This window comes from Pleurodeles waltl, chromosome 5 (genome assembly GCF_031143425.1).
Source record: "Pleurodeles waltl isolate 20211129_DDA chromosome 5, aPleWal1.hap1.20221129, whole genome shotgun sequence".
Taxonomy (NCBI): domain Eukaryota; kingdom Metazoa; phylum Chordata; class Amphibia; order Caudata; family Salamandridae; genus Pleurodeles; species Pleurodeles waltl.
In genome coordinates, this window is record NC_090444.1 from 67663855 (window position 1) to 67688348 (window position 24494).

General features: G+C 44.6%; 1 protein-coding gene across 1 annotated transcript in view; it reads left to right on the forward strand.

The window, feature by feature from the left end:
* GTF3C2 (general transcription factor IIIC subunit 2) overlaps positions 1 to 24494 on the forward strand; it is a 720157-nt gene that overhangs the window by 418308 nt on the left and 277355 nt on the right. Inside the window, exon 11 of the mRNA XM_069236502.1 lies at positions 13322 to 13353. Within this exon, the coding sequence (XP_069092603.1) occupies positions 13322 to 13353 (32 nt within the window). The remainder of the gene's footprint in view (positions 1 to 13321; positions 13354 to 24494) is intronic.

Genomic DNA, 24494 nt, shown 5'->3' on the forward strand with positions numbered 1-24494 from the left:
TACGTGGTTAGTGCTCATAGAGAATTACACAAACTTCTTAGCCATAGGGCACATTACGGGCGATGCTGTGCTGCATGGCTAAAAGCATTGGCAAAGGCAATAGGCCTAGGGCTATAGCTGTTGGCTTTACCAATGCTTGTTACTTTTCCTGATAATGTTCCTCTCACCTTGCCTCCTCCACAGTATAGAGTAACCCATGCATACATTCTGTGTCAGCATAGGGGACGTTTAGACCACCTTGGCCATCTCAGGGGCATGAGTAGCACTTCTATAAAATGTTGAGAGGCCAAGCTGAAAGATTGACGAGGGATCGGAGGTGTACTGTAGTCTTGTCTATCTGTACAGCCTGGATGACACCAGTGCCTGGCAGGGGACGCTGCAGGGCTATTAAAGCATCCCATAAAAAGCTTTATCTCCCCGGCCGGCTCCCATCGGTCTGGGATCTGTAATTGGAATGACAACAAGATGCATGGCAGCCCCTCTGCCCCTGCCTGGCGCGGGGGATCTCTGCTCGGCCAACCTGAAGCCCTCCTGAGAGAGCGGCTGTGGAGTGAGAGCGGCCCTGTCCTCAGTCAGCCGGTGCGGGGCCAGATGTGGATTGCACCCCAGAGGCAGAGTGATGATCCCTTCCGAGCTCTCTGTCTCCGGAGTGCCAGAAGAAGCGGCCAGTCCCTGACCGGAGACTGTGAGCATGTCTGCCACCCTGGAGGCAACCTGTCCCTGGCCGGAGACTGTGAGCAGTGTCTGTCGCCCTGGAGGCAGCCTGCACCTGGCCGGGGACTGTGAGTAGTGTCTCTGACGACCTGGAGGCGGCCTGCCCGTGCCCGGACACTGTGAGCAGTGTCTCTGCTGCGCTGGAGGCGGCCTGTCCCTGCCCGGAGACTGAGCAGTGTCTGTCGCCCTGGAGGCAGCATGTCCCTGCCCGGAGACTGTGAGCAGTGTCTCTGCCGCCCTGGAGGCAACCTGTCCCTGGCCGGAGACTGTGAGCAGTATCTCTACCGCCCTGGAGGAGGCCTGTCCCTGGCCTGGAGACTCTGAGCAGTGTCTCTGCTGCGCTGGAGGCGGCCTGTCCCTGGCCGGAGACTGTGAGCAGTGTCTCTGCTGCGCTGGAGGCGGCCTGTCCCTGGCCGGAGACTCTGAGCAGTGTCTCTGCTGCGCTGGAGGCGGCCTGTCCCTGGCCGGAGACTCTGAGCAGTGTCTCTGCTGCGCTGGAGGCGGCCTGTCCATGCCTGGAGACTGTGAGCAGTGTCTCTGCTGCCCTGGAAGCGGCCTGTCCCTGGCCGGAGACTGTGAGCAGTGTCTCTGCTGCGCTGGAGGCGGCCTGTCCCTGGCCGGAGACTGTGAGCAGTGTCTCTGCTGCGCTGGAGGCAGCCTGTCCATGCCTGGAGACTGTGAGCAGTGTCTCTGCTGCCCTGGAAGCGGCCTGTCCCTGGCCGGAGACTCTGAGCAGTGTCTCTGCTGCGCTGGAGGCGGCCTGTCCCTGGCCGGAGACTCTGAGCAGTGTCTCTGCTGCGCTGGAGGCGGCCTGTCCCTGGCCGGAGACTCTGAGCAGTGTCTCTGCTGCGCTGGAGGCGGCCTGTCCCTGGCCGGAGACTCTGAGCAGTGTCTCTGCTGCGCTGGAGGCGGCCTGTCCCTGGCCTGGAGACTCTGAGCAGTGTCTCTGCTGCGCTGGAGGCGGCCTGTCCCTGGCCGGAGACTCTGAGCAGTGTCTCTGCTGCGCTGGAGGCGGCCTGTCCCTGGCCGGAGACTCTGAGCAGTGTCTCTGCTGCCCTGGAAGCGGCCTGTCCCTGGCCGGAGACTGTGAGCAGTGTCTCTGCTGCCCTGGAGGCGGCCTGTCCCTGCCCGGAGACTGTGAGCAGTGTCTCTGCTGCGCTGGAGGCGGCCTGCCCCTGGCCGGAGACTGTGAGCAGTGTCTCTGCTGCCCTGGAGGCGGCCTGCCCCTGGCCGGAGACTGTGAGCAGTGTCTCTGCTGCCCTGGAGGCGGCCTGTCCCTGCCCGGAGACTGTGAGCAGTGTCTCTGCCGCCCTGGAGGCGGCCTGTCCCTGGCCGGAGACTCTGAGCAGTGTCTCTGCTGTGCTGAAGGCGGCCTGTCCCTGGCCGGAGACTCTGAGCAGTGTCTCTGCTGTGCTGAAGGCGGCCTGTCCCTGGCCGGGGACTGTGAGCAGTGTCTCTGCCGCCCTGGAGGCGGCCTGTCCCTGGCCGGAGACTCTGAGCAGTGTCTCTGCTGCGCTGGAGGCGGCCTGTCCCTGGCCGGAGACTGTGAGCAGTGTCTCTGCTGCGCTGGAGGCGGCCTGTCCCTGGCCGGAGACTGTGAGCAGTGTCTCTGCTGCGCTGGAGGCGGCCTGTCCCTGCCCGGAGACTCTGAGCAGTGTCTCTGCTGCGCTGGAGGCTGCCTGCCCCTGGCCGGAGACTGTGAGCAGTGTCTCTGCTGCCCTGGAGGCGGCCTGCCCCTGGCCGGAGACTGTGAGCAGTGTCTCTGCTGCCCTGGAGGCGGCCTGTCCCTGCCCGGAGACTGTGAGCAGTGTCTCTGCCGCCCTGGAGGCGGCCTGTCCCTGGCCGGAGACTCTGAGCAGTGTCTCTGCTGTGCTGAAGGCGGCCTGTCCCTGGCCGGAGACTCTGAGCAGTGTCTCTGCTGTGCTGAAGGCGGCCTGTCCCTGGCCGGGGACTGTGAGCAGTGTCTCTGCCGCCCTGGAGGCGGCCTGTCCCTGGCCGGAGACTCTGAGCAGTGTCTCTGCTGCGCTGGAGGCGGCCTGTCCCTGGCCGGAGACTGTGAGCAGTGTCTCTGCTGCGCTGGAGGCGGCCTGTCCCTGGCCGGAGACTGTGAGCAGTGTCTCTGCTGCGCTGGAGGCGGCCTGTCCCTGCCCGGAGACTCTGAGCAGTGTCTCTGCCGCCCTGGAGGCGGCCTGTCCCTGCCCGGAGACTGTGAGCAGTGTCTCTGCTGCGCTGGAGGTGGCCTGTCCCTGGCCGGAGACTCTGAGCAGTGTCTCTGCCGCCCTGGAGGCGGCCTGTCCCTGCCCGGAGACTGTGAGCAGTGTCTCTGCTGCGCTGGAGGTGGCCTGTCCCTGGCCGGAGACTCTGAGCAGTGTCTCTGCTGCGCTGAAGGCGGCCTGTCCCTGGCCGGAGACTCTGAGCAGTGTCTCTGCCGCCCTGGAGGCGGCCTGTCCCTGGCCGGAGACTCTGAGCAGTGTCTCTGCTGCGCCTGAGGCGGCCTGTCCCTGGCCGGAGACTGTGAGCAGTCCTCTTGAGTCCTCATAGGTCGCTGGTCTCCGTCGGATGTGTCGCTGTGCAGGTTCTTTGAGTCTGGAGACAGGCCGGTAGGGCAGGGGCCAAGTCAGTTGGTGTCTTCGTCGTCTCTGCAGGGCTTTCAGGTCAAAAGTCCTTCTTTCTTCAAGTTGCAGGATTCTGATTTCCAGGGTTCAGGGTCGCCCCTAAATACTGAATTTAGGGGTGTGTTTAGGTCTGGGGGCAGTAGCAAATGGCTACTGTCCTTGAGGGTGGCTACACGCTCCTTGTGCCTCCTTCCTGAGGGGAGGGGGCACATCCCTATTCCTATTGGGGGAATCCTCCAAAATCAAGATGGAGGATTTCTAAAGGCAGGGGTCTCCTCAGCTCAAGGCACCTTAGGGGCTGTCCTGACTGGTAGGTGACTCCTCCTTGTTTTTCTCATTATTTCCTCTGGACTTGCCGCCTAAAGTGGGGGCTGTGTCCAGGGGGCGGGCATCTCCACTAGCTGGAGTGCCCTGGGGCATTGTAACACGAGCCTTTGAGGCTCACTGCTAGGCCTTACAGTTCCTGCAGGGAGGAGGTGAGAAGCACCTCCACCCAGTGCAGGCGTTGTTTCTGGCCCTAGAGAACACAAAGGCTCCCACCCCAGGGGGTCAGAAACTCGTCTCAGTGGCAGGCTGCCACAGACCAGTCAGTCCTGCACTGACGGATTGGGATAAAATACAGGGGGCATCTCTAAGATGCCCTCTGTGTGCATTTTTTAAATAAATCTGGCTGATGAAGGTTGATACCCTGAAACCGGTCCCAGGATGCTTGAATCCTGTCCAGGGAGGACCTGGCTTTGGCAGTTCGGGCTGGACTGCTCCCATTGGGAGCAGGGTCAGGACTGATTTGCATATAGCTGGGTCTGAACTGGAGTGACGTGGCAAGCAAAATAACGATGGATTAAACCCAGATCTGTGACTGCGGGTGAGTGTTTGAAAAGTTTCAACACTCCGTCCATTTTATTTTGTGATATTTCCTGCAGTGACCACATTACGTACTATCCGTGCCGTTTCCTGAGACCCACAGATGGGCCGTGGATGTCTTGCAATAAATGGATGACGGTGTCTAGAAGTTACAGCACCACAGTGCAAGGGACCCACCGGCACCGTTTTAAACTGGCTGTACTGCCCCTCCATACTAATGATTGGCACCTCCATGGTGACCTCGAGTTTCCAGGACAGCCACTTTCCCTCGATGGTGACAGGACAAGAGGTACGGATTCAAACCTTTCATCCACCTGAAATCTGGTGAAACGTGCGATCATATGGTACTCCGCCTTTTGTTTTTCTTCCTTTTTGTGTGTGCAAATTCTGATACTGTGCACTGCATGAGAGAAGCATGCATTAAGGGTCATAGTGCATCCCACTAATCATGCAGGCTGGTTAGTGGCCCTTTTGATCCCACTACTCACCCTGTCCCCTAAGATACTGTGTGCTCCCATTGAGCTGTCGGTGGTCAGTTTAATGGAACATCCGAAGGCTAACGTGATCTGTCAGTATCTTCCCTCCTAGCATCTCTCCTCTATCTGGCAGATTCTCATTGTCCTGACACAGGTATTTCCCCATTTACTGCAGTGATGTTCATAGTAGAGTTGGCGCTACCAAACCAAACACCTCCACCCCCACCTCCCTAAATCTCTCAGCATGCATTCCCTTCCCCAGTGAATATCCTTAGTCCTCAGCGCACCTTCAGCTATGGCCTGTACCCAGTTTAGCATCTCTGTGATGTAAGCAATGAGTTATGGAAGTTGAATGTCAGCATAGACTCCCAATCTTGCTGCTACATTGGTGGCCTATACATGCATGTTTCAGGGGGTAGAAATTTGTCATATAACAAAGGAAATAGATTTAGTAACTAGAAGGCAAAAGTGGTTCTTTTTACGTTAATTTGAATTGTACAATTTACCACAACTTCAGCATCATGTTCTGCTGATCATAGCTCTCTGAATGTAACCCTGTATGACCGCAGGACTGATGAGAGAAAAATAGTTTATATTCCTCCCTCAGTTGCAGAAAGGCCAGTTCTACAATCATGAAAAGTAGACCTACCCACCCCCATTGGGGCCGAAATGTAGGTGATATGGATGAACTAGCACATTTTTGTCATTTTGTAGCAGCCCGTCTTTTTCCTTGTGTAGTTGCAAATCCTCTTTTCTATATAGTTGCAAATCTTCTTCATTATTATAGTTTGCAAGGTATAGGTCTCCAGTAGTTATACCCTGGATCTTTTTCCTTTCTTTTTGAGGAGCATTTCACTTCTGTGTTTATCGGGCGCAATACCAGATACGGTCCTTGCCACTGTGGATGGATAGCCATATTTCATTGGTGCACTTTATTATAGATCCAGTCTCTAGGCTGTAGTTGGTAACAAGGTTGTGTGGACTCCTCTGGCAGAGTGTGCAGTACCTGCAAGTAAAAACACTTCCAACTCCTTTGATTAGAGCTTGTCAGTAATTCAACTCAACATCATCAGCCAAATGTATATTTAGTAGTGAAGAGTGAACTGGAGGAGAGGTCAGAGGTCTCACAGACCTGCCTCCGAAAATCTCACTGGGTTTAGCTCAGTTTCTTTTGTTCTAGATTGTATAATCCTTAAGGCGTCAGACTCCGGGATGTGGAATTCCTTTAGCCTACTCCCAGGACATATAGTTTGGGGCCAAGGACAACAAGTTTTCAAGTTTGTGTCCTTCGGACAAGTAGGCCCAACTCCCTGCAGCACAAACCCTTTGACTGCCAATTTACAGTACCACATTAAAGAGCAGGGAAATTAATTGTCTGCATTGAGATGATGTGTCCATATGTTAATGCTGTTCGAAATTATATTTAAGGTTCATTAATGCAAAGCCTTTATTATTAGGATGAGCGCGCATTAAGAAAATGTAAGCTTGAACAGCACTACTGATAGTGGTTCCAGTAAAAAACATGTACAAACGTTTGCAAAGTTTAAAATATGAGGCTACGTATAATGTTCCAGAATGTTCTCTGTTGAAATGCAAATTTTTGCTGAAGCTTGAATGCAGAATTGATGATTTGTTTGCTTTCAAAATAGTGTTCACAGAAAATGCAACTAGGAAAAAAATTATATGGTTTGCGAAACTACTGTGAAACTAGGTACCAGGTTTTTAAAGCATCATTTAGTAAAATGTGCTTGTGCATGCAAAAATATTCGTAATGCAAAGTCAGTGTAACCAGTTTCAATAAAATTATGGTAAACATGAATATAAACAACTACTGCAAAGCCAATAGGTCCAACATTAGTGGTCAGTCTTTTGGTTTTGTCAATGCGTGCCTGTTTTTACATGGCTTTTGTAAAACTTTGTTGTTGGCGCGGCTGGGCCCTCACCATTGTAACAAATATTAACGTAAAGCAGAAATATTTTTGGTCACAATAAGCACACATTGCCATAATAGGTCCTGGCACTGAACAAAACTACTTTGTGTGCTGGTATGCTCCTTCTGAAAGAGCAATTTGAGGTCATTGTAATGTAACATGAATTTGTAGAACATGGAACTTGACACGTGTGAGTGTATCCAGGAGCCGGGTAGGAGCAGGTTCTGCAAGTAGGATCAGTCACAGTGAAGCCAGTCGATAGATGGATAGAGATATAATTTTAATAAAACAAAAGGTCTTGGTTATCACCAGACCTAATTAGGGGCCCAGTTCTTAAAAAATGTCACAAGAGTGCACCCATGGTATGTCTTTGCATCAGTGCAGATTTGTGTATTTAATGAATTCACAATAATTTACAGAAGTAGACCAGGAAATCGTAGTCCTAGAAAATATTTGTGAACTGTATTTGAGCACGAGAAAATATGCAGATGTAGATTGGCTCATGGGAAAATCTGTTGAGGGTTTACAAGTTCACTTTCCCTTTAACCACTTTTTTCCCCAAACCTGGAAGATGTTTTACCTCTGACTTTTGTCAGGAGTAAATTTGTAACCTTTCTCAGTATGGGAAATGATTCGAGAAGAGCTAGTGAAAACCCTTAAAACATGCAAATTAATAGCTTTGCACAGACTAAAAAAGGCATTCCAACCTTGGAACTATTACTTACAGCTACCTCACGCCCCATTATGTAGTTCTGTTCTGTGGAAAGATGGCAAAATAAATAAACTGCTAGTATTCAAGCCCTACTATAGTACGAGCCCTGACATAATCAGAGAGGCTAGTATCAGAACTCTAATATGAGATTGCTGCCTTAATTTGTCGCCACACTACATGGCACCAAAAGAGCAAGTAGATTTTTTTACAGGACAAGTAGATTTATGAAGCAGCCTGTCCGATAAACAAGTATATATTTTTTTAAATTCCACACCCCTGCAGGCTGTTAGATTATACACACATTCTGGCTATTTTGTTTTTGAGCTCCTCTTGCTGTCTCTGCACAACCCCTGCAGATTGAGGGTGGTAAGGAAAGTGAATATTTTCAAGAATCCAGAGTCTTTTACACATCTCTCTCAATACCTTGTCATAGTCACTCTTGAAAATGAAAGGAATGCCAAACTGTGGAACAAAGTCTGACATAATATTAGTCACTGTTTTGTCATCTGCTCTAACATGGGGGTAAGCTTTTATCCTCCCAGAAAACATACAAAATATTTTAAGTGCATATTTGTGGTTACACCTTGCAGATTTCTGTATTAAATCCATCTGTATATTGACAAATGGGATGGGATGCTTGTGTCAATTTGATTGCCTTGCCCACATTATGGGCCTGGCAAACGGCACAGGTGATAAATTATATTGTTGTGCCACTGATGAAACATTTGGGGCAAACCATTTGATGTTATCAGCAGTGATCTTCCCTCCTTTGCTCACGTTTTATTCCAGATGCACTTGAGCAAGTTAATGGAGCGGGACTCTAGGTACTACCAGATGTTCCACCTAGATTGTCATAGATGGTCCATGTGTCCTATCCTTCTCCATTGTGACTTCTTCCTGTTTGGTACCAAATTGTTCAATCCAGCGATATCAAATAATGAGGCCTTTGGGAATTCTCATTGGGGATGGAGTGAAAGCATCTGCGTTGCAATATAAGCTGAGCGTTTTCATGCATAACTTCAACTTGGATGTTTTGTTGGACTGTACATTTAATAACAGCAAACAGGCATCTGCTGCTTATGAGCCATTGTTATACTGCCCCTCTAGTTTATGTCCAAAATTCCAGTTTCATCTGCCGTCCCTGACACTATCCCCAATGCATAGCAGGTATCAGTAGTGATATTAACAGCTATGGGCCATATGTACGAACACATTTTCCCATATAGACAGAATGGGCAAAACTGTTTGCTACATCTGGCCCTTAGTTTGCTGCCGGGCTATGGCTTGTGTAAGAGTAACCAACTCAGTCGCTTGGGTGGAACCAACACTGGATAGATGGGACACTCTTTGTGCTCTTAGATTGAGAGCACACAGCATATCCAACGACAAACAAGCCTCTTCTATTAAACTTGAGCCATCAATATAAAAGACAAAATCAAGATTGTTCAAGGGATAGTCTTTAAGCTGTGTGCTTGAAATGACAAGTTTGTCAGTAACAGCAGTTGTGAGGTTCTTCTTTTCGGGGGCAAGGTAGTATGGACATGGGTTTCAGGACTGGGTGACAAGGTTATGTCCTGCAGATAAAAGTAGTATCTCATACTTGGTTAGCCCAGTAACTGACAGATGTTGGGTTTTCTATATTAACATCTGGGGTACAAGGGCATGTGGAGATCTAAGTGTCTTGACTGTACGGTTTCTGCTGTGGTGATGGTTTGCAAGCATAAAGACACCCCTACTGCCACCCTATCCAACGTAGTTCTTGAATAAGCCACATGACAGGGTTTTTCGCCATGTTTTTGGGTCAGCACCCACAGGATAAATCCCCTTTTTAATGACAGAGCAAAGCGAAGAGTGCAGTGGTGCAGAGTTGATTAGAGTGGCTTACAGTGGATTGGTGTAGAGTTCAGGGGCACAGAGTTGAGTGTTACAGACTAGAGTGCATTGGTGAAGATTTATTGGCATAGAGTGCAGTGTTGCAGTGGCGTAGAGTAGGCTGGTGTGGTGTAAAGTGCAGTGGCGAAGAGTACATTTGCATGGAGTAGAGTGGTACAGGGTAGAGTATAGAGGCGTAGCGTGCAGTGGCATAGAGGGCAGTGCTGTGGAGTTGTACAGAGTGCAGTGGCATGGAGTGGTGTAAAGTGCAATAGTGCAGAGGGGAGTGCAGTGGAGTGGAATGGTGTAGAGTGTCCTAGGGTGGAGAATTCATGGTGTGGTGCACACTGCCATTACAGACAACACATTTTCAATTGAAATGACCATTATATATGCACAGACATACAGATTTACTAATAAAACTATACAGTGCACAGACGAAGATGTGTTGAAATTGCATCACCTAGATGAACCATTTGATCATTTGGCCTCCTTTGCTATTTCGTTTTTGGCATCATATTTTTATTTTTTTTCCTTTGCTTTCTATGCCTTTATCTTGTTGGCGCTGTGTTTCTTCCTGTTTTCTAGTTCTCTTTCCAAGTTGCGTCTAGCCCCCGTACACTTTGTTTTCTACGGCTTATTGCAAATAGCTGGTTTGTGGTGAGCTTGTTGCATTTCTATTTTTGCCTCCCAGTGGCCCTTTAGCAGTAGCTTGTTTGTTTTTTGCCCCCTTTTTCAGAGCTTTTTATATTTGTTTTCTACGGCTTCCCTTCAACAGTCTCTTGGTGCTGACCTCACTGGTTTTGTAGGGTAAGGGAAATATGGGCACTCATTTTTTGGAACCCATATTGACTATCCAACGGGATAAGGTCATTCTGAAGAGACACTCAATTTATACTGAGAGTTGTTTCAATTTTGGACGTATACCCAAGTGTTCTATTACCACTTTTAGGTTTCACCTGCATGTGCGCACTTGCGTGCTGTGCTTGCGGAATCTTTTCTCGAGTTAAAAAAAAAAAAAAAAGAAAACGTAAAAGAAGCTTAGAACCCGCCCCTTACTTACCTGAACTTACCATTGGCTTAGTTCCATGTTGCACTACTTTAGGTGTTTCTGATTGGCCAGCATGTCGTCTGCTTTCACTTCCTGATATCTTCTATGCCGTCATGTTGCCTCAGGACCAAGTTCTCCTTCCAGTCACTTGCCATTGGCGACTGGCCAGTGTCCTTCCGCTAGCTACTACACTGAAGGTACTTCTCAATGGTGTCCGTTGTTTCATCCTCTTGCTTGCTGTTCCCTTTCTTAACCAACCCACCACTCCCTCTCTGTTCATTCTTTGTTTCCCACCCTCCTCCCTTTTTGACCTGAAGCCTTTGCAAGCTTCCCGTGCATCCTACTACCGGTGGGGGTGAGGGGCGAAGTTTGCTGTGCTCTTAAGTCCCTGTCCTCGGCCCGAAATCTACGACAGAAATGAGCCTAGAAAACTGTCTTTGGTTGTGGACATGGAGGTTTCAGGCACTTGTTCTTGCTAAAAATATTATTTGCGTGTTCCCAACCCCGACTGATGTACGTGACTTGTGACTTGTGTGTTCCAAGAGTGATAATGGATGCTGATGCCTTACTTTATTACATGCAGCAAAGTAAAGTTCACCCGTTCACACAACGTGCGTAGTACAGACAAGCAATAGATGCAGCCTAATTAGAACTATTTACATTTTGCTATTATAAACAACAAAAAAACCTTCCATCCTTCCCATCCCTGCTCCCCCCGGCTCATCCCAAACCTGATTTCTGTGAACTCCGAAATATCTTTCTCAGTTTTGTCACCCCTCCTTTATCCATGCTACCCAACTAATGAGCACACACGACCACTACTTTCAAAACAGCTCGCTAGTTCCCCTTTTCTAACCCACTCCTGTCATTCTACCCATTCCCTCAATTCTACTAAACACTCACAAAATCATAAGCGCAATCCTCTTTACTCTAAGTCATGTTGCACAGAAACCCACGCTGCTGTACAACATTTTAAGACACTGACAAACCAGTAGATCTCACATGAACAAAACCTATTGGCTTTGCCAATGTTTGTTTTCAAAAGGCAACAAATAGAGCAGAAGAGAGCATTACAGGCATTGGGTGTAAGAAGAGCTATACTTTGCTACATACAGGAAACAAAGGATAATCAATAATAAGAACTCTGCCTAGGTCGGCACCTGACAGGATAAAGTTTGCAAATAAACACTTGCGGATCCATCCACTAGGTGGTTGAATACTGGACCGCATCTATATCTTGAAGAGCTTCAAGCTGCCATATCATTTTTACAGGTAAGCATCTGTTTTTTGTTTGTTTTTTTAAATGACATGTAGCTTTGGAATTAAAGCATGTTGCTAGAGTGGTGTTTGAAGCTCATGCTTGGATTGATAACCTTGAATAAGGTCATGTTTATTTCTTTTTGTGTGTCCAGGGGGATTTCTTTTTGTGCATTTAAGTATAATACATTTGCTTTAGATCTTTTTTGTGGTTCTGTCAGTTAGTTTCCTTCCACCACCCATGAGGCAATGCACTGTGCTCAAGATAAAATGATTCTGTCAGATAGGTCAAATGGTCCAAATTGAGCTACATAAAACTGTAGAGATCTCTCAAGCCTCTCTCCCTGCTAAAGCACTTTTAATGACACATGAAAAGCTGAGGGGTGGAAAGTGTGCAAAAGTCTTGGCTACTGGCAGTTGCTTGTGCCGCATTTCAGTCATAATTTTTTGCCTACTGTGCCACTCCATACGGTAGCAACCAGATGGAAATGAGTCTTTCTCCTGCTCCAATAAGAACAGTCCAACCAGAGCTAGAGGCTGAATGAGTGCATGAATAACCACAGACAGATTTCAGCCTTTCTGGGTTTCATCAGTAAAGTCTGGCGTGGATCAAGAGACAGTGATTTCAGGCCTCCTGCCACTGGTACTTAGGGTGACACATTAAAGCAACAAAAGGGGATGGGTAGAATGTGTCAGCCAATAGCAATTTATTGGGCTGTATTATTATCCGCCGTCCATTTCAAAGTTCAGGCTCTACACCACAGTTTTGTAGTATGAAAATGGTGTTCACTTGAGCCTCCACATGTCTATGTTACACAGATTGTGCTATTTTACGTCGGTGAGGACAACATCTCTTGCAGAGAGTCAAACTTCGATGAGGGATAATGATGAAAAACAAGACTTAGCCTCATCCAGGGCCATCCTTAAAGTCACTAGAGGATATATACTAATGTGGGCTCTGCACCACCAAGCTTCTATACCAAGAAAGAGTTATGAGTTACCATGTTTCAGGGGGGGTTCTTAGTGCTGCAAGAAATTCATATGTTTGCAGGCATCCTTTATCGTGGCTTAAATCCAGAAGAAATCTTTGCATTCAAGAGATTTCTCACCAGTTAGGCTGTATTTGGGTTTGGCTAACTATCAGTTCTAGGGAACTGCTACATCTAGATAGTTGTTTTCACATTATTGTACAATCACAAAAAATACCATAAGTTTAACAGATTATTTGAATAGTCAATAGGGCTTAGAGAGGTATGCATTCCAGATGCTACATTCAAGAGGAACACTTGTTATTGCTCTGCACAGAGAAGACAGTGCTAATTCTGTCAATATGATTATCACTCAGATTGAAATATCGAGTGCATACATTTTTTGATGGTTCATTCATAGTTGATTATATGCTTTTTTAACTGTGTATCAGTTTTGTACTCCATAAACTAAGAGACTAATTATGTTACTGGGAAGGCTACGTTACGTACCATGTTTGACAAAAGCCTGCGCCATTGAAATGCATATTATGTAATTAAAGCCAGATTATCTGTCACTCTGGCATGGTCAAGCTATTTTGATACTTTAGAACACAGTCATTAAAAAAAGCCTAATAGAATAGAATACATCAGGTTTCTTGGCCATGTTTGCACTGATAATTTTGTTGCATGTTAAGGCATTTCTTAAAGAAACTTGGTATTTGTAGGCATTACTTTGACATGCATTTATGTAATGTGTCTGCCAGACCATGTGAGGCAGATTATTTGTATTACTAAATTCTTATTTATAGTTTTTGAATTTGCGGACTTAAATACTTAAAATTCGTTTTTTCTTTACTGTAGATCCATTCTACTCCAAATACACCATCTGCAAGGTAAATTTTTCTTCAGTATTTTTTAATTTTTTATTTTTGATCATTCAGCAATCAATGTGTATATTGCTAATTGTGAGCTAACATTGCCTGGTGTTTTGCTACTGTTTAAATATAACTAGCTGGTTTAAGTTTTTGTTCAAAATTGAATTTTCAAAAATAGTTTCCATACTCAATTATTCACTGTATTTAGACCTACTTAATTCTATTACCGATTAACAGATATGATAAAGTTATTATATATGTAGTTGGATTTTGGGTGGATGGATCTAAGTTTCCCCCATTTAAGTGTGAGTGATTTTTAATGCTGGTGTTTGTGTTCGTCAGCATTGGATCTTCTTAATACGTGCAAAGTAAGAAAAAAGTTAGTTGTTGGTCCAATTTTCCAGAGCGGATATCTTTCATAGATTCACATGCTTGACTCATTCCCGATCGTGAAACTGAGTGCTCCATGGTTAATAAACTGTAGCAGTGATTTTACGTTTCCATCAAAACTTAGACAACATTTGCTTTAGAAGCCCACACACCTCGTTAGAAAAGACCGAATGTTGAAAGAATGAGTTTAATACAGACCAGAACTCCAATTCTCCTGAGGCTACTGTAAGTTAGATTTAGAGCCAGAAATCATGTGACAGAAAGTCCCGTTCAGAGATACGTTCAAAATGAAATTTTCTTTCACGTCAGGTGATTGTACACTCTGCTGGTTAGTTCTGCTTCTTAGAGCAGCTCTTCACATGAGGTGATTGTTCTTAGATTCTAATGCAGGTCAATTTCGGTTGTTATTCCTCACAAAATGGCTGAATCTAAAATAACCTTACTCAGATATTGTGTTCATTTAAGAGACTGTTTGATACTGAAAATAATTTCAGGGTGAGTATCCATTCAAGAATGCCACCAGCCCAGTACAACTCTACATACTGAAGAAGAGCAGGAGGAGTAGCAGTGTGAGCAAGATAGAGATCAAGAAGACGAGTGGTATTATGAAGGCGAGGAAGGTGAAGACTCGCACTGGGGATGGTGCCCAATATGAATAATCCTACAACAAACATTATGAAGAGTCACTATTTCTTAGCTCATGCTAAGGGTCACTGTGAATCTGATACGTGAAATGCATCAGATGATATCAAATCATTATGCCAAGTTTCCACCCACTTCTGATTCTGCAAGATGTCCAGCTTCCCATCTTCAAATTGTCATTGAGTTCTAGAGCAGCTTATACTGTTGTATAGATATTTTAGCCATGTTTTAGCAAACTAGGCCTGCCATTGTGCACTAGCCCAGTCACATTTTAATCAGCATCACTTTATTTTTCTAGCATTAGCCACATTTGTGTTCTTTCGCCTAGGCAAGCATCACGTTCTTAGCACAGCATACCATTTATGGTATTTTGCTGGCTGAGAAGGATTGGCCATGAGAATTTGTCCGTAACCTCCCTTAGGGGGAAGAAATAATTGAAAAGTCTTTCTTGCCCCTTGTTCCCAGAAAGCTCAGAGAAATTCATGCCATTGATTGGGCAATGGCACAGGCACCTGCGTTATATCGCATCCACGCAGGGTGGGATAAAGATTCCCCCTATCATGTAATACCCACTAAATCCCAAACCCACCCTCATCCCCAATAACCAATAAACATGAAGCTAAAGCATCTGTGTGGGAAATCCTCACACAGAGTACCAGGAGGTAATCGAACCCTGTGTCTCACCAATGAAAGATCCATTGTTCCCCGTAGCTAAACCAGACCATTCATATAGAACAGTCTTAGACTATAGCATTTAAAAAGTCACAGGCACACATTTGCTATACAGTATGCACGCAGCATTTATGAACAATATAGTGCACAAAAAATACAAAATAACCCTGGATATTTCCATAAGGTTTTTCTGCCAAAATATAGTGCCTGAAAGTAGGGACTAAGCAAGTGTTAGCGCTCTAGGCTCTCAGAAATAAAGAACAGTCCAGGACTGTTTTCAGCTCGTGTTACATCTATTTTACATGACATTAACCCTGAGGCGTTGTCCTACGCAGATGACATCTACCTCATTGACAACGACCTCATGCAACATGTAAGGCGGATAGCCCTCATTGTTGTACGAGTTGCCAAAGTAGGCTACAAATTCAATTAAAAAACGAAAATAGCCTTCCTTAGTGTCCTGTTCCTGGGATACGAATTATCAGATGAAAGGAAGAGCCTTGTGCCCCAATTATTTGAAAAATGCGCACAATGACAACCTCCAAACACAATCCGCTCCAGTCAGTGTTGGGCTTTTAAAATTTTGGCAGACAATACATTCCAGATTATGCACAGGCATTAATCCCATATATGACTTGATACATCCTGACTTTTCCAGTAAATACTGGACAGTCAAACACATTCTACATTCTCAGAGCATTATAACAAGACATGCTTGCAGCTTAACACCTACACACAAGCAACAACAAAAAACACTTGGTTATCAGAGTAATTGCTTGGGCCAATGGTTTCCCCTGTGTAACGTTCAATGAGGGTGAGACCTTCCGGATTGCATACAAATCACATTTGTACTCTACTGCAGAACAACGCTTTGTTCCCACTGAGAAAATTCTCACTGCTGTTCAGATGTTGTCATCAAAGAGAGACCACTGGCACAGGGGAAACGTATCATTGTCACATCCCCAATCCTGGCCCTTGAATCAGTTACTAAAGCTAGCGTTCCCAACACTAAAGCACTATATCCATGTTGGATTTAATGGGCAATGTCTCTGACGGCCATTGATATAGACTATAGTTTTTGATTCAAAATTGCAAACTCAAGAATTTTTGCAATAAGAACTTTAGCACCCAGTTGCAGCAAACACTTTGCCTATTGAACAATATCAAACAATTATGTAGACTGATGGTTCAGCCTAACCAGCCATAGGCACAAAACATCAATACTCCGCCGCTTGCGCATTCGTGACTGGCTACATGAAGGATGGTGAATTCCATACACACCACACTTTTACACAGACCTTAGGGGACTGCACTGCGCAATTGGCAGAGCTTAAGGCTCTGGTGATGGCACTGGAACACACGGATCTTGAACAGCTGATGCCAATTGTCTCTGATTCGCACTATTGTGTCCAGTCCTTCAATGAATATCTGCATTACTGGCACCAGAACGGGTTCATAGATTCAAAAGATAACTCCATTAAACTCAGACTTCTGTGGGGGAAAGTAGCAGATCTGAAGTAAATGCTACCTAATGTCCATGTTGTACATACACTGGGACACCAAATCAGCAGTACCTACGGCTTCTGTTGCTGTAGTAGCTCGTTCTAGAACGAAATTGGATGATGAAACACTGACTGGTGTGAAAGCTTCGGCTGGCGGCACGCCCTTGCCAAAGGTATATCCTGACAAATATTCCTACCGCATATCATGCCTCGGTACAGCCCTAGCAGTAATACCAGGGGTGGATAATCGTGTGATTCCCAACAAAGATCAGAATTGATCAAAGCAGTGCATGATGGAGTTGCTTCTGACCTTGCTGCTGTGGAAACTACAATATAATCAATTACAAGCACGTTACTGGTGGCCAGGCCTATACAAACAGACCAAGCAGTATGTCCTTGTTGTGACATCTGTCAACAAATTAAAGGGTCCACAATCAAACGCCCACCGCATACCTCCTAATTTAAAACAAACCATTACAATGTGTGTACTTGGACCATTGTCCCCTGACACCTCATAGTGTATACAAATACACTTTAGTCGCTGTTGACTCAAGCTCCAGATTTCCATGGCTTTGTCCACAACGCTCAGCTGACGCTTGAACTGTTATTAAAGATTTGCAAGTCTTTATCGGCACATATGCTGTTGCGGCTTTCCATTCGGACCAGGGTCCTGCATTTGCCTCAAGGGCTTTCGGGGATGCCATGGCTTCGTTAGGGGTCCATCTGCATTATTAGTCTCCATTTCATCCTGAGGGAAATAGTGCTGTGGAGCGAAAAAAACGTAATTTAGAAAACAATCCTCAACAGCCAGAGTATTAGGCACAGGCCGTAGTTGGCTTACTCACCTGTATGGAGCCCAGAGAGCACTTAATAATCTGCCCTGTACCTCATACGAATGCCTATTCGAAACACAAATGTATGTTCCAGATCTTGATGGTCCTGGTGCGGAGGCGGCAGATACACCTTTTGACATACATGAACGTGTCACTGTCTTGCAGGACTTACAACAGTTCAGTGACAACAAGGCATCTGCTAGTGTCGCCTCCTTGGGAATAAGGGATGTACCAATAACATTTACCGGCTGGATTCCAAACGTTGGGAATCTAGTTCATGATAAGATTGCTGTGGAAAAGGAGTTTGGTCCTTCCTATCGTGCACCGGTTCCAGTCCTGGGAATACACGGTACCAGAAATGTGATTCTACCACCGCTGCCTAGTTCTAAAGAAAATCGCTTTGTCTCCATCGACAGTGTCAAGCTACACCATGTGGCCGATCCTGCACAGCAGACCTACAGGACTCCTGGGTAGTACCCGAATCCCTCTCTCTACAGACCAGGATGTTTCTCTACAGGTTTTAAGCATCAACGTTGACACCTCTCCGAGCTTGCGGAGGGTGGAAAATGATCTTTAATTAGTTCCACTAACTTCTTCTGTGACAAGTAATGTCAACAACATTGAGTGATTCTACTCAAATTCCACACAAATGGATGGTGTAGCCCACTATGCATGAACTTCTTCTGGATATTTTGCTGACATAAATGACATTTTCACCCACTCATCTGCCTCTACTACAACAGAACTGTTAAGCACGTAGGCTGATAATTTGGCTCAAAATTAACTATTTTATTCTTCCATGGAACTGTCTGTGGCTCTTATTAACTGTACTTGCCTTTCCTTTGGATTGGGTTTGTTAATTGTCTTCCTTTTACTGATACATGGTCATTATCTTCCTGAACGCTCTACAGTTGAACTGGTGGATGAGGTCCTAAAACCACATTTTTCCTCTCACAAGATCTGCAGAGTCTTCTCCCTAGTGAACATTTCCGCTGTACCTATTCCAGATGGGATTGTTTTGGATAAAGTATTGTTTGATATATATGGCCAGACAGAAGTCATCCAAACTTTCCATGAATTATGTTATAACACCCGGAGTAGTTTCTGATCATTGGGATGTAAAAAAGGTTGATTCCATGATGGCTGATTTGCAGTACTATTGGAGGATGTTTATTAATCCAAAGAAAATTATGGAAATATGTTCTGTTATAATTATTATTATGGAAATCATTTTATTCAAAGAGCAAGTACCACAAAGACTATTTTTTATTATACGCAGTGGAAATACTGTACGACCCCGCCAGTGGGGAGTTCCAAAACTTATGTTGAAAAGTTAGCATATTTCTCTGCGCACAATGTAAAAAATGCTGAGTCATATTATTTTTATTTGCCATTAATGGGAAGTCAACACATCTTATTGACTGATACAAAATTGAATTATTCTGATTCCTTTGTTTCCCGGTTAGCTATTGAAAGCTATGAATATTGGTTGAAGTCAATAGACTTAAAAAGTGTGTGCAGAACTTAAAATTGGCAAATATGGGGAAAGGAAGGTTTAATTAGAGTACCCCTGATAACTGTTCAAATGATTTTTAAAATGAAACCGTACAACAGAAAAGTTGTTTAGGCTTAGCAAAACTGAACGATTTGAATGAGCCCAGTATTTCTTCCCCTACAAAAGTTTACAAATGGCAAATAACTGCATCCGAAGATCAGCTCGATGAGTGAGTACAGAATGGAACATTTAACACATCAATTTCACGTCCTGGTAGGTGGTTATTGTGGCCATTAGACACCAGTGTGTGCCATACACATCTTGTAAACTCCACTGGGTTTTAGAACAAATAGGCAAGACCCTTGCTATGTGCCATCGGAACACTCTGGTATAGTGACATCATATAGTGTAGGGAAATTATGCCAGCAATGGTTGAAAAGTTCCTCACTTGATGCTGTTAAAGAACACTTCAGTCTCCTGTCTAACTATACAGATTTGCAGGATTTCCAGTTATGCTTCAGAAGACAATGCAGAAAGCGCTTCTTATTTGCAGTATATAATGAAATTCGGAAACTTTCCCAACAAGAAGCGGCTGCCCGGTTAAAGCAAATAGATCCGGAAATTTTACAGAAAGCATTAGCCGTTGTAGATAATGGTATTAATACCTTGTCTGACCAGATATATACCTTAAATAATATTGTTTCTTCTGCAATAGCCATAGTCCAGAGTGACATGTCGTCTTTATTCCATGGACAGAGTCAGCTAAGGTCCATTATCCAGTTAGGTTGGACACTGCAAACATTGAAAAAGGTCACGTTCCCTTGCAACACGTAAGTGCAAGGGATATATTTTTAACACTTAATTTAACAAAAGTTGCCTTTTACTGTAGCTGAAGCGCCATCAGCTGAATGGTCAATACACTGGGTTAATAATCTGCCTATTTCAACACTTCTATTCACATCCTGCTTGAAACACATTCCAGTAGGCAGATATGAAAGGCTAGGAGATAGTTATATACACGAGGTGTGAGAGCTTCCCTTTTCGTACAAATGTTTCAATGGCATGAAAGAGGTCTTTCTTAGCGTCAGACTTCTATGAGCCATTCGATGGTTTGTAAGCAGCTGTCTTTGCCCAGGGCCTTGGCAACAAACTTGGCTTGCTATCTGATGGGAGTTCCAGTACCCTTGATTAGACCTGCGTTCCAGGTGCTTTCAAATGGTAGCTATGTGCTCCTTAACAGTGAGAGTTGTTGTGGAATGAAAGCTGAAATAGCTTATGTCATTTCGGTCTCCCAAATTGTCACCTGTTGCGGGAACGTCCTGCTCCACACACACACACAACGAAGGGAAGTAGCAGAGATTTGGCCTCATATTGCTACTTCAGATGTGAATTTTGACAAGTTGAGCAGACTGACAGCTTTATTGTTTCAAAAACATGTGGCGCGTACATCTGCATGCAAGACCTATGCGCTTCAAGTTGTGAGGTCATCTGCAGAGATTCTGTCCTTTTAAGTACAAACTTTCTGAGACACTTTGGTGAATTCATCGGACGACTATTTAACGCATCCAGTACTGGAATCGCGCATATTTTAAAAATTACATTGACTTTTGAATTTGGTTCTATTGGCGCCACTGCGAATGTTTCAAACTTCGTTTTTTTTTTTTTTAAACTCATGCTCACGTATCTTCTAACTTGTCATTATTGACATTCAGGTTAATATGCTTTTATGAATAGATTTTAATATCTTTTATTTCAGGTTAGGCTTTGAACCACCTGTGAACCGTCAATGGGACGGTGTTGTATAGCTGTTCTAGCCATGTTTTGAGCATATTATTTTAGCAAAGTAGGCCTGCTGTTGTGCAGTTTGGGCCAGTTACATTTTATTCAGCATCACTGTATTTTTCTAGCATTAGCCACATTTGGTGTGGTGTTTTATTTTGTCTGTCTAGTTGTTCTTTCGCCTAGGAAAGCATTACGTTCTTAGCACTGCATTCATTTCACTTTGTGCTTTCCTCATGGCTGCAGTCAGATAGGGTTGCCGGCAGATGTGGTACTCTGTGCCTCTGAATTTCACAGAAACATACATATCCTTACGTGGATATACGGATTAGCAGTTGTGAGTGCTGTCTATTTTGTTAGATGACATGGGGGTGGACCGTGCCAGTCTGTGCACAGCGAGTACATATTAAAAAAGGCACTACCTCGTTCCATGGTCGTAGCACAGGGAACTCAGTATGCGCAGGTGGCAGTTGTCTGCTCCCTTTACGTGTTCCCCTTGTGTTTCTGGTGTTCTAAAGTTGGCAAATGTTGTGCGTGCTGCATGGGCAGTGCACGCTCACCAGCTCTGAGGTCTGCAAACTGACAGCGCTCAACAGTCTAGGCTATGTTCCTTGATTAGCTGCGGTATAAAAACACTTTTCATTCTGACAGTTGAATGTTTTAAAGAGCCTGTGATGCTTTATAACATAATTCTCATGCCGTGTCATCGACCTAACTTTTTAAATCTTTTCATTCTGTATATATTCTTTACCTTTTAGGTTTTTAAAACGCGTTTTTCTATTCACACGTTTTTTGTTTTAGTAATATGGGAAGAGTTGCAAAATTATACTCTTGATATTAAAACTAAAATAAGTATGTTGTTTCCCAAGTAAACCACCTCTTCCCAAAGTCTGGTGCTAACTTTCTGTTTTGACATTGCTATATCGCTGCCTTGTTGCAGAAGTGATACGGAGGGAGCACAGAAGTGTTGTCTGTAACAATAGCTTATTGGATTCTTCAGACTACAAACTACTAGGGAAGCATTACGCAAGGAAATTATCACACCCAGCCAGTTTATTCATTATAGTTGATGCGCCTTGAGTATTGTGAAACAAGTTTGCATTACTATGGAAAAGGGGGCTGACATAGCACTTAATATTGGGTAATAACATGTTTACACACATTGTCGCTTAGTTACACAAATACTACATTTTGTCACGAAAATATTAATTTTTGAAATTAAACAAATTCAGGTAATTGTCTGGGCCGGAAATGTGACCAGTTTACTGATTATCGTGGTTGACTATAACATGCCCATCGCTATTATCTCCCATTTCCTTGGTTTCATTATCTGATCAGATTGAGAATTCTTAGAAACCTGCTGAACACCAAAGCTGCACCAAAGATATCTCCTTACTAACATTGATATATTGTGTAGAATTGTCAAAAATATAGATGCCCGTCTGCCAAAAACAAAGGTAAAACTGCACCTTTGTGTTTCCCTATGGTACAAAAAATGAGATCCTCCCTGTCCTACAAGAAGTCCATTACTGGAAACCCCTTTAGCGTCAGAGAAGAATATCCCATAGTACCTGCTTGCAGAAGCGAAGTATAAAATTACTTAGAACACCTGTACTTCCCCAGCATCACCTTGTCCTTTCATTACTTTGATCCCTGTTCTGAACGTTTTAATGACCATTCATTTGACAATCACTAACTCACCCTTACAGATTCCTAAGCTAAATTAAAATGAGATTAGATTAAATTAAATTGTAGTACGGCTTGAAAGGGACTCCTACTGTGAGTAAATAATGGCAGTATTTTCATTTTTTGCTGCAGATAGGGAAAGAAATGAATAGAAGTGCTTGTTATATGCAGGCCCACTGGAATTATGTGGCAGAGAGAACCAAATTATGCAGCAGGTTTGATCAATTTATGTGGCAAGGAAAGTCCAGTTATGCATTTACAACGCCAATAGATCTAACTCAAGCAAATGTGAGTCCTATTGCATTGCAAATGCTTGTTTGGAATTAGCTGCAGACAGAAGTGTTTCATGACTGGAATTCCATTCAGCAGATAGTCCAGTTCAACTTAGCTGTGTTTGCAGTAAAATAATGTTAAATCCCGAATTAAGATTGTCATGTCACCACTGATCTCCTTTTTGAATTCAAGCCAGCCAAAATGCTTGAGTTGAGTTCTGTTATCACTTACTTGTAGGAATCAGTATCAGTTAACTTTATCTACTTCCTTATGTCACTCGGTAGTTGACATGAAACACAGGTATTTAAGAATCTGATTCTCGTTACTAGTGATAGCTGATAACATTGATTCATAAATCATACACTGACAACAGTGACTGATAAGTCATACCCATCTGTGATCGCCCATGTGTTGTGTTCATGTGCATGCGAACACCGTGCACAATATAGCCCCAATTACGTGTGGCCAGAAATAATTACTCCAGCTGGTATCTTCGTACTTAAATCCAGTTATCTCAAGTTTCTGTCCCCAGAATAAGATTTAGCATGTGAATTCAGAAATACCAGATCCAACCCCAGAGGCAGAGTCCCAATTACAGAGATGGATCTGCTCCCATTTACCACCTCCTCTCTGCTTGTGGTAAAACAGAGCAGGACGCTCTGTTGGATGCACTGAAAAAGAAAACCTTGAGTATTGTTATGATGAGGATGCTACCTGTATGACTTTTGTCCTGATGATGACCCTTTGATTGTTTCTTTCTTTGGGGTTGAAACGTTGACATTAAGTTTTGTGGATTACTTCTGAATAAAATGAGTGACTTCTGGACACGTGGACTGAAGGGGTCCCTTTGAAGTTCACTCCTTCTTTTATATATTTGTAACCACAAATTGTACATATTGTAAATAACACTTGACACTTAATATATTCACACTAATCACGTTTCACTGCGCTGTTATCTTGGGAGCACCTTAGTATGCTAAATCATGCCAATAATTGAGTAAATTGATAATTTGTAAAGTTCTTTCAGCCATGTGTGTTTGCAAGGTTCTTTTAAAAAGAAATTGGTTTGCCGTGGTAATCAGAGGCTACACTTCCCCACATCCCCCCCCCCCCCCCCCCCCCCCCCCCCCGGGGCCAGAAATTTCTTATTTAGATTCAAATACCTGGGTCCTGGGGTTACTGGGTTTGACAAATTTTCTTTATGTATTGTAGAAGAAGGCAGCAGCTGCAACTGATGGAGCAATGGATATGCCATCCACTGTTTTTGACAGTGTATATGGTTAAGTATCAAAATGATTCTGTTCTAAGGGGACAACAGATATTGTAATATGCCCTTTGATGCAGCACACCTTGAAAGGTGTCATGTGGATCACGTTTTGCAGTCAAATCTGATGCAGGTGTGGCCATATCTGCCAGGGCATTGCAGTACAGAAAACAAGTTCTTATTTTGGGGAGGCAGAAGGATGGCATCTTGCAGAGAGGGCCAAACACAAAGATTTCAGCCCCAACAAATGCCGTATTTTTAATTTTATTATCTACCCCAGCAGCATTCCGTTTCCTCCTCTTTCTGTTGCAAACAGTCTTGCCAGGGGGTTGGTGGGGTGCTGTTAATACAGCCAAAAGGAGAAACTGTGTGGTCTTTGACATGTTGCAGGCCTTGACCACTCCAACATCATTCCTGCTTCAGGCCCTGTGAGGGGGAGAATCTCCACTTTCTGTCAACAATCGGAAGCAACTACATCTCACAAGTGGGTGTTTGATGTAGTTTGTGGTTATTAGGTTTAGTCTACTCAAATTTATGCAAAGACCACTACCCACCCTATCATAGAAAACCACCCGTCAAAATCTGCAGTTGCTGCAAGTAGAGATCCTTTCCTTGGCTGCTAA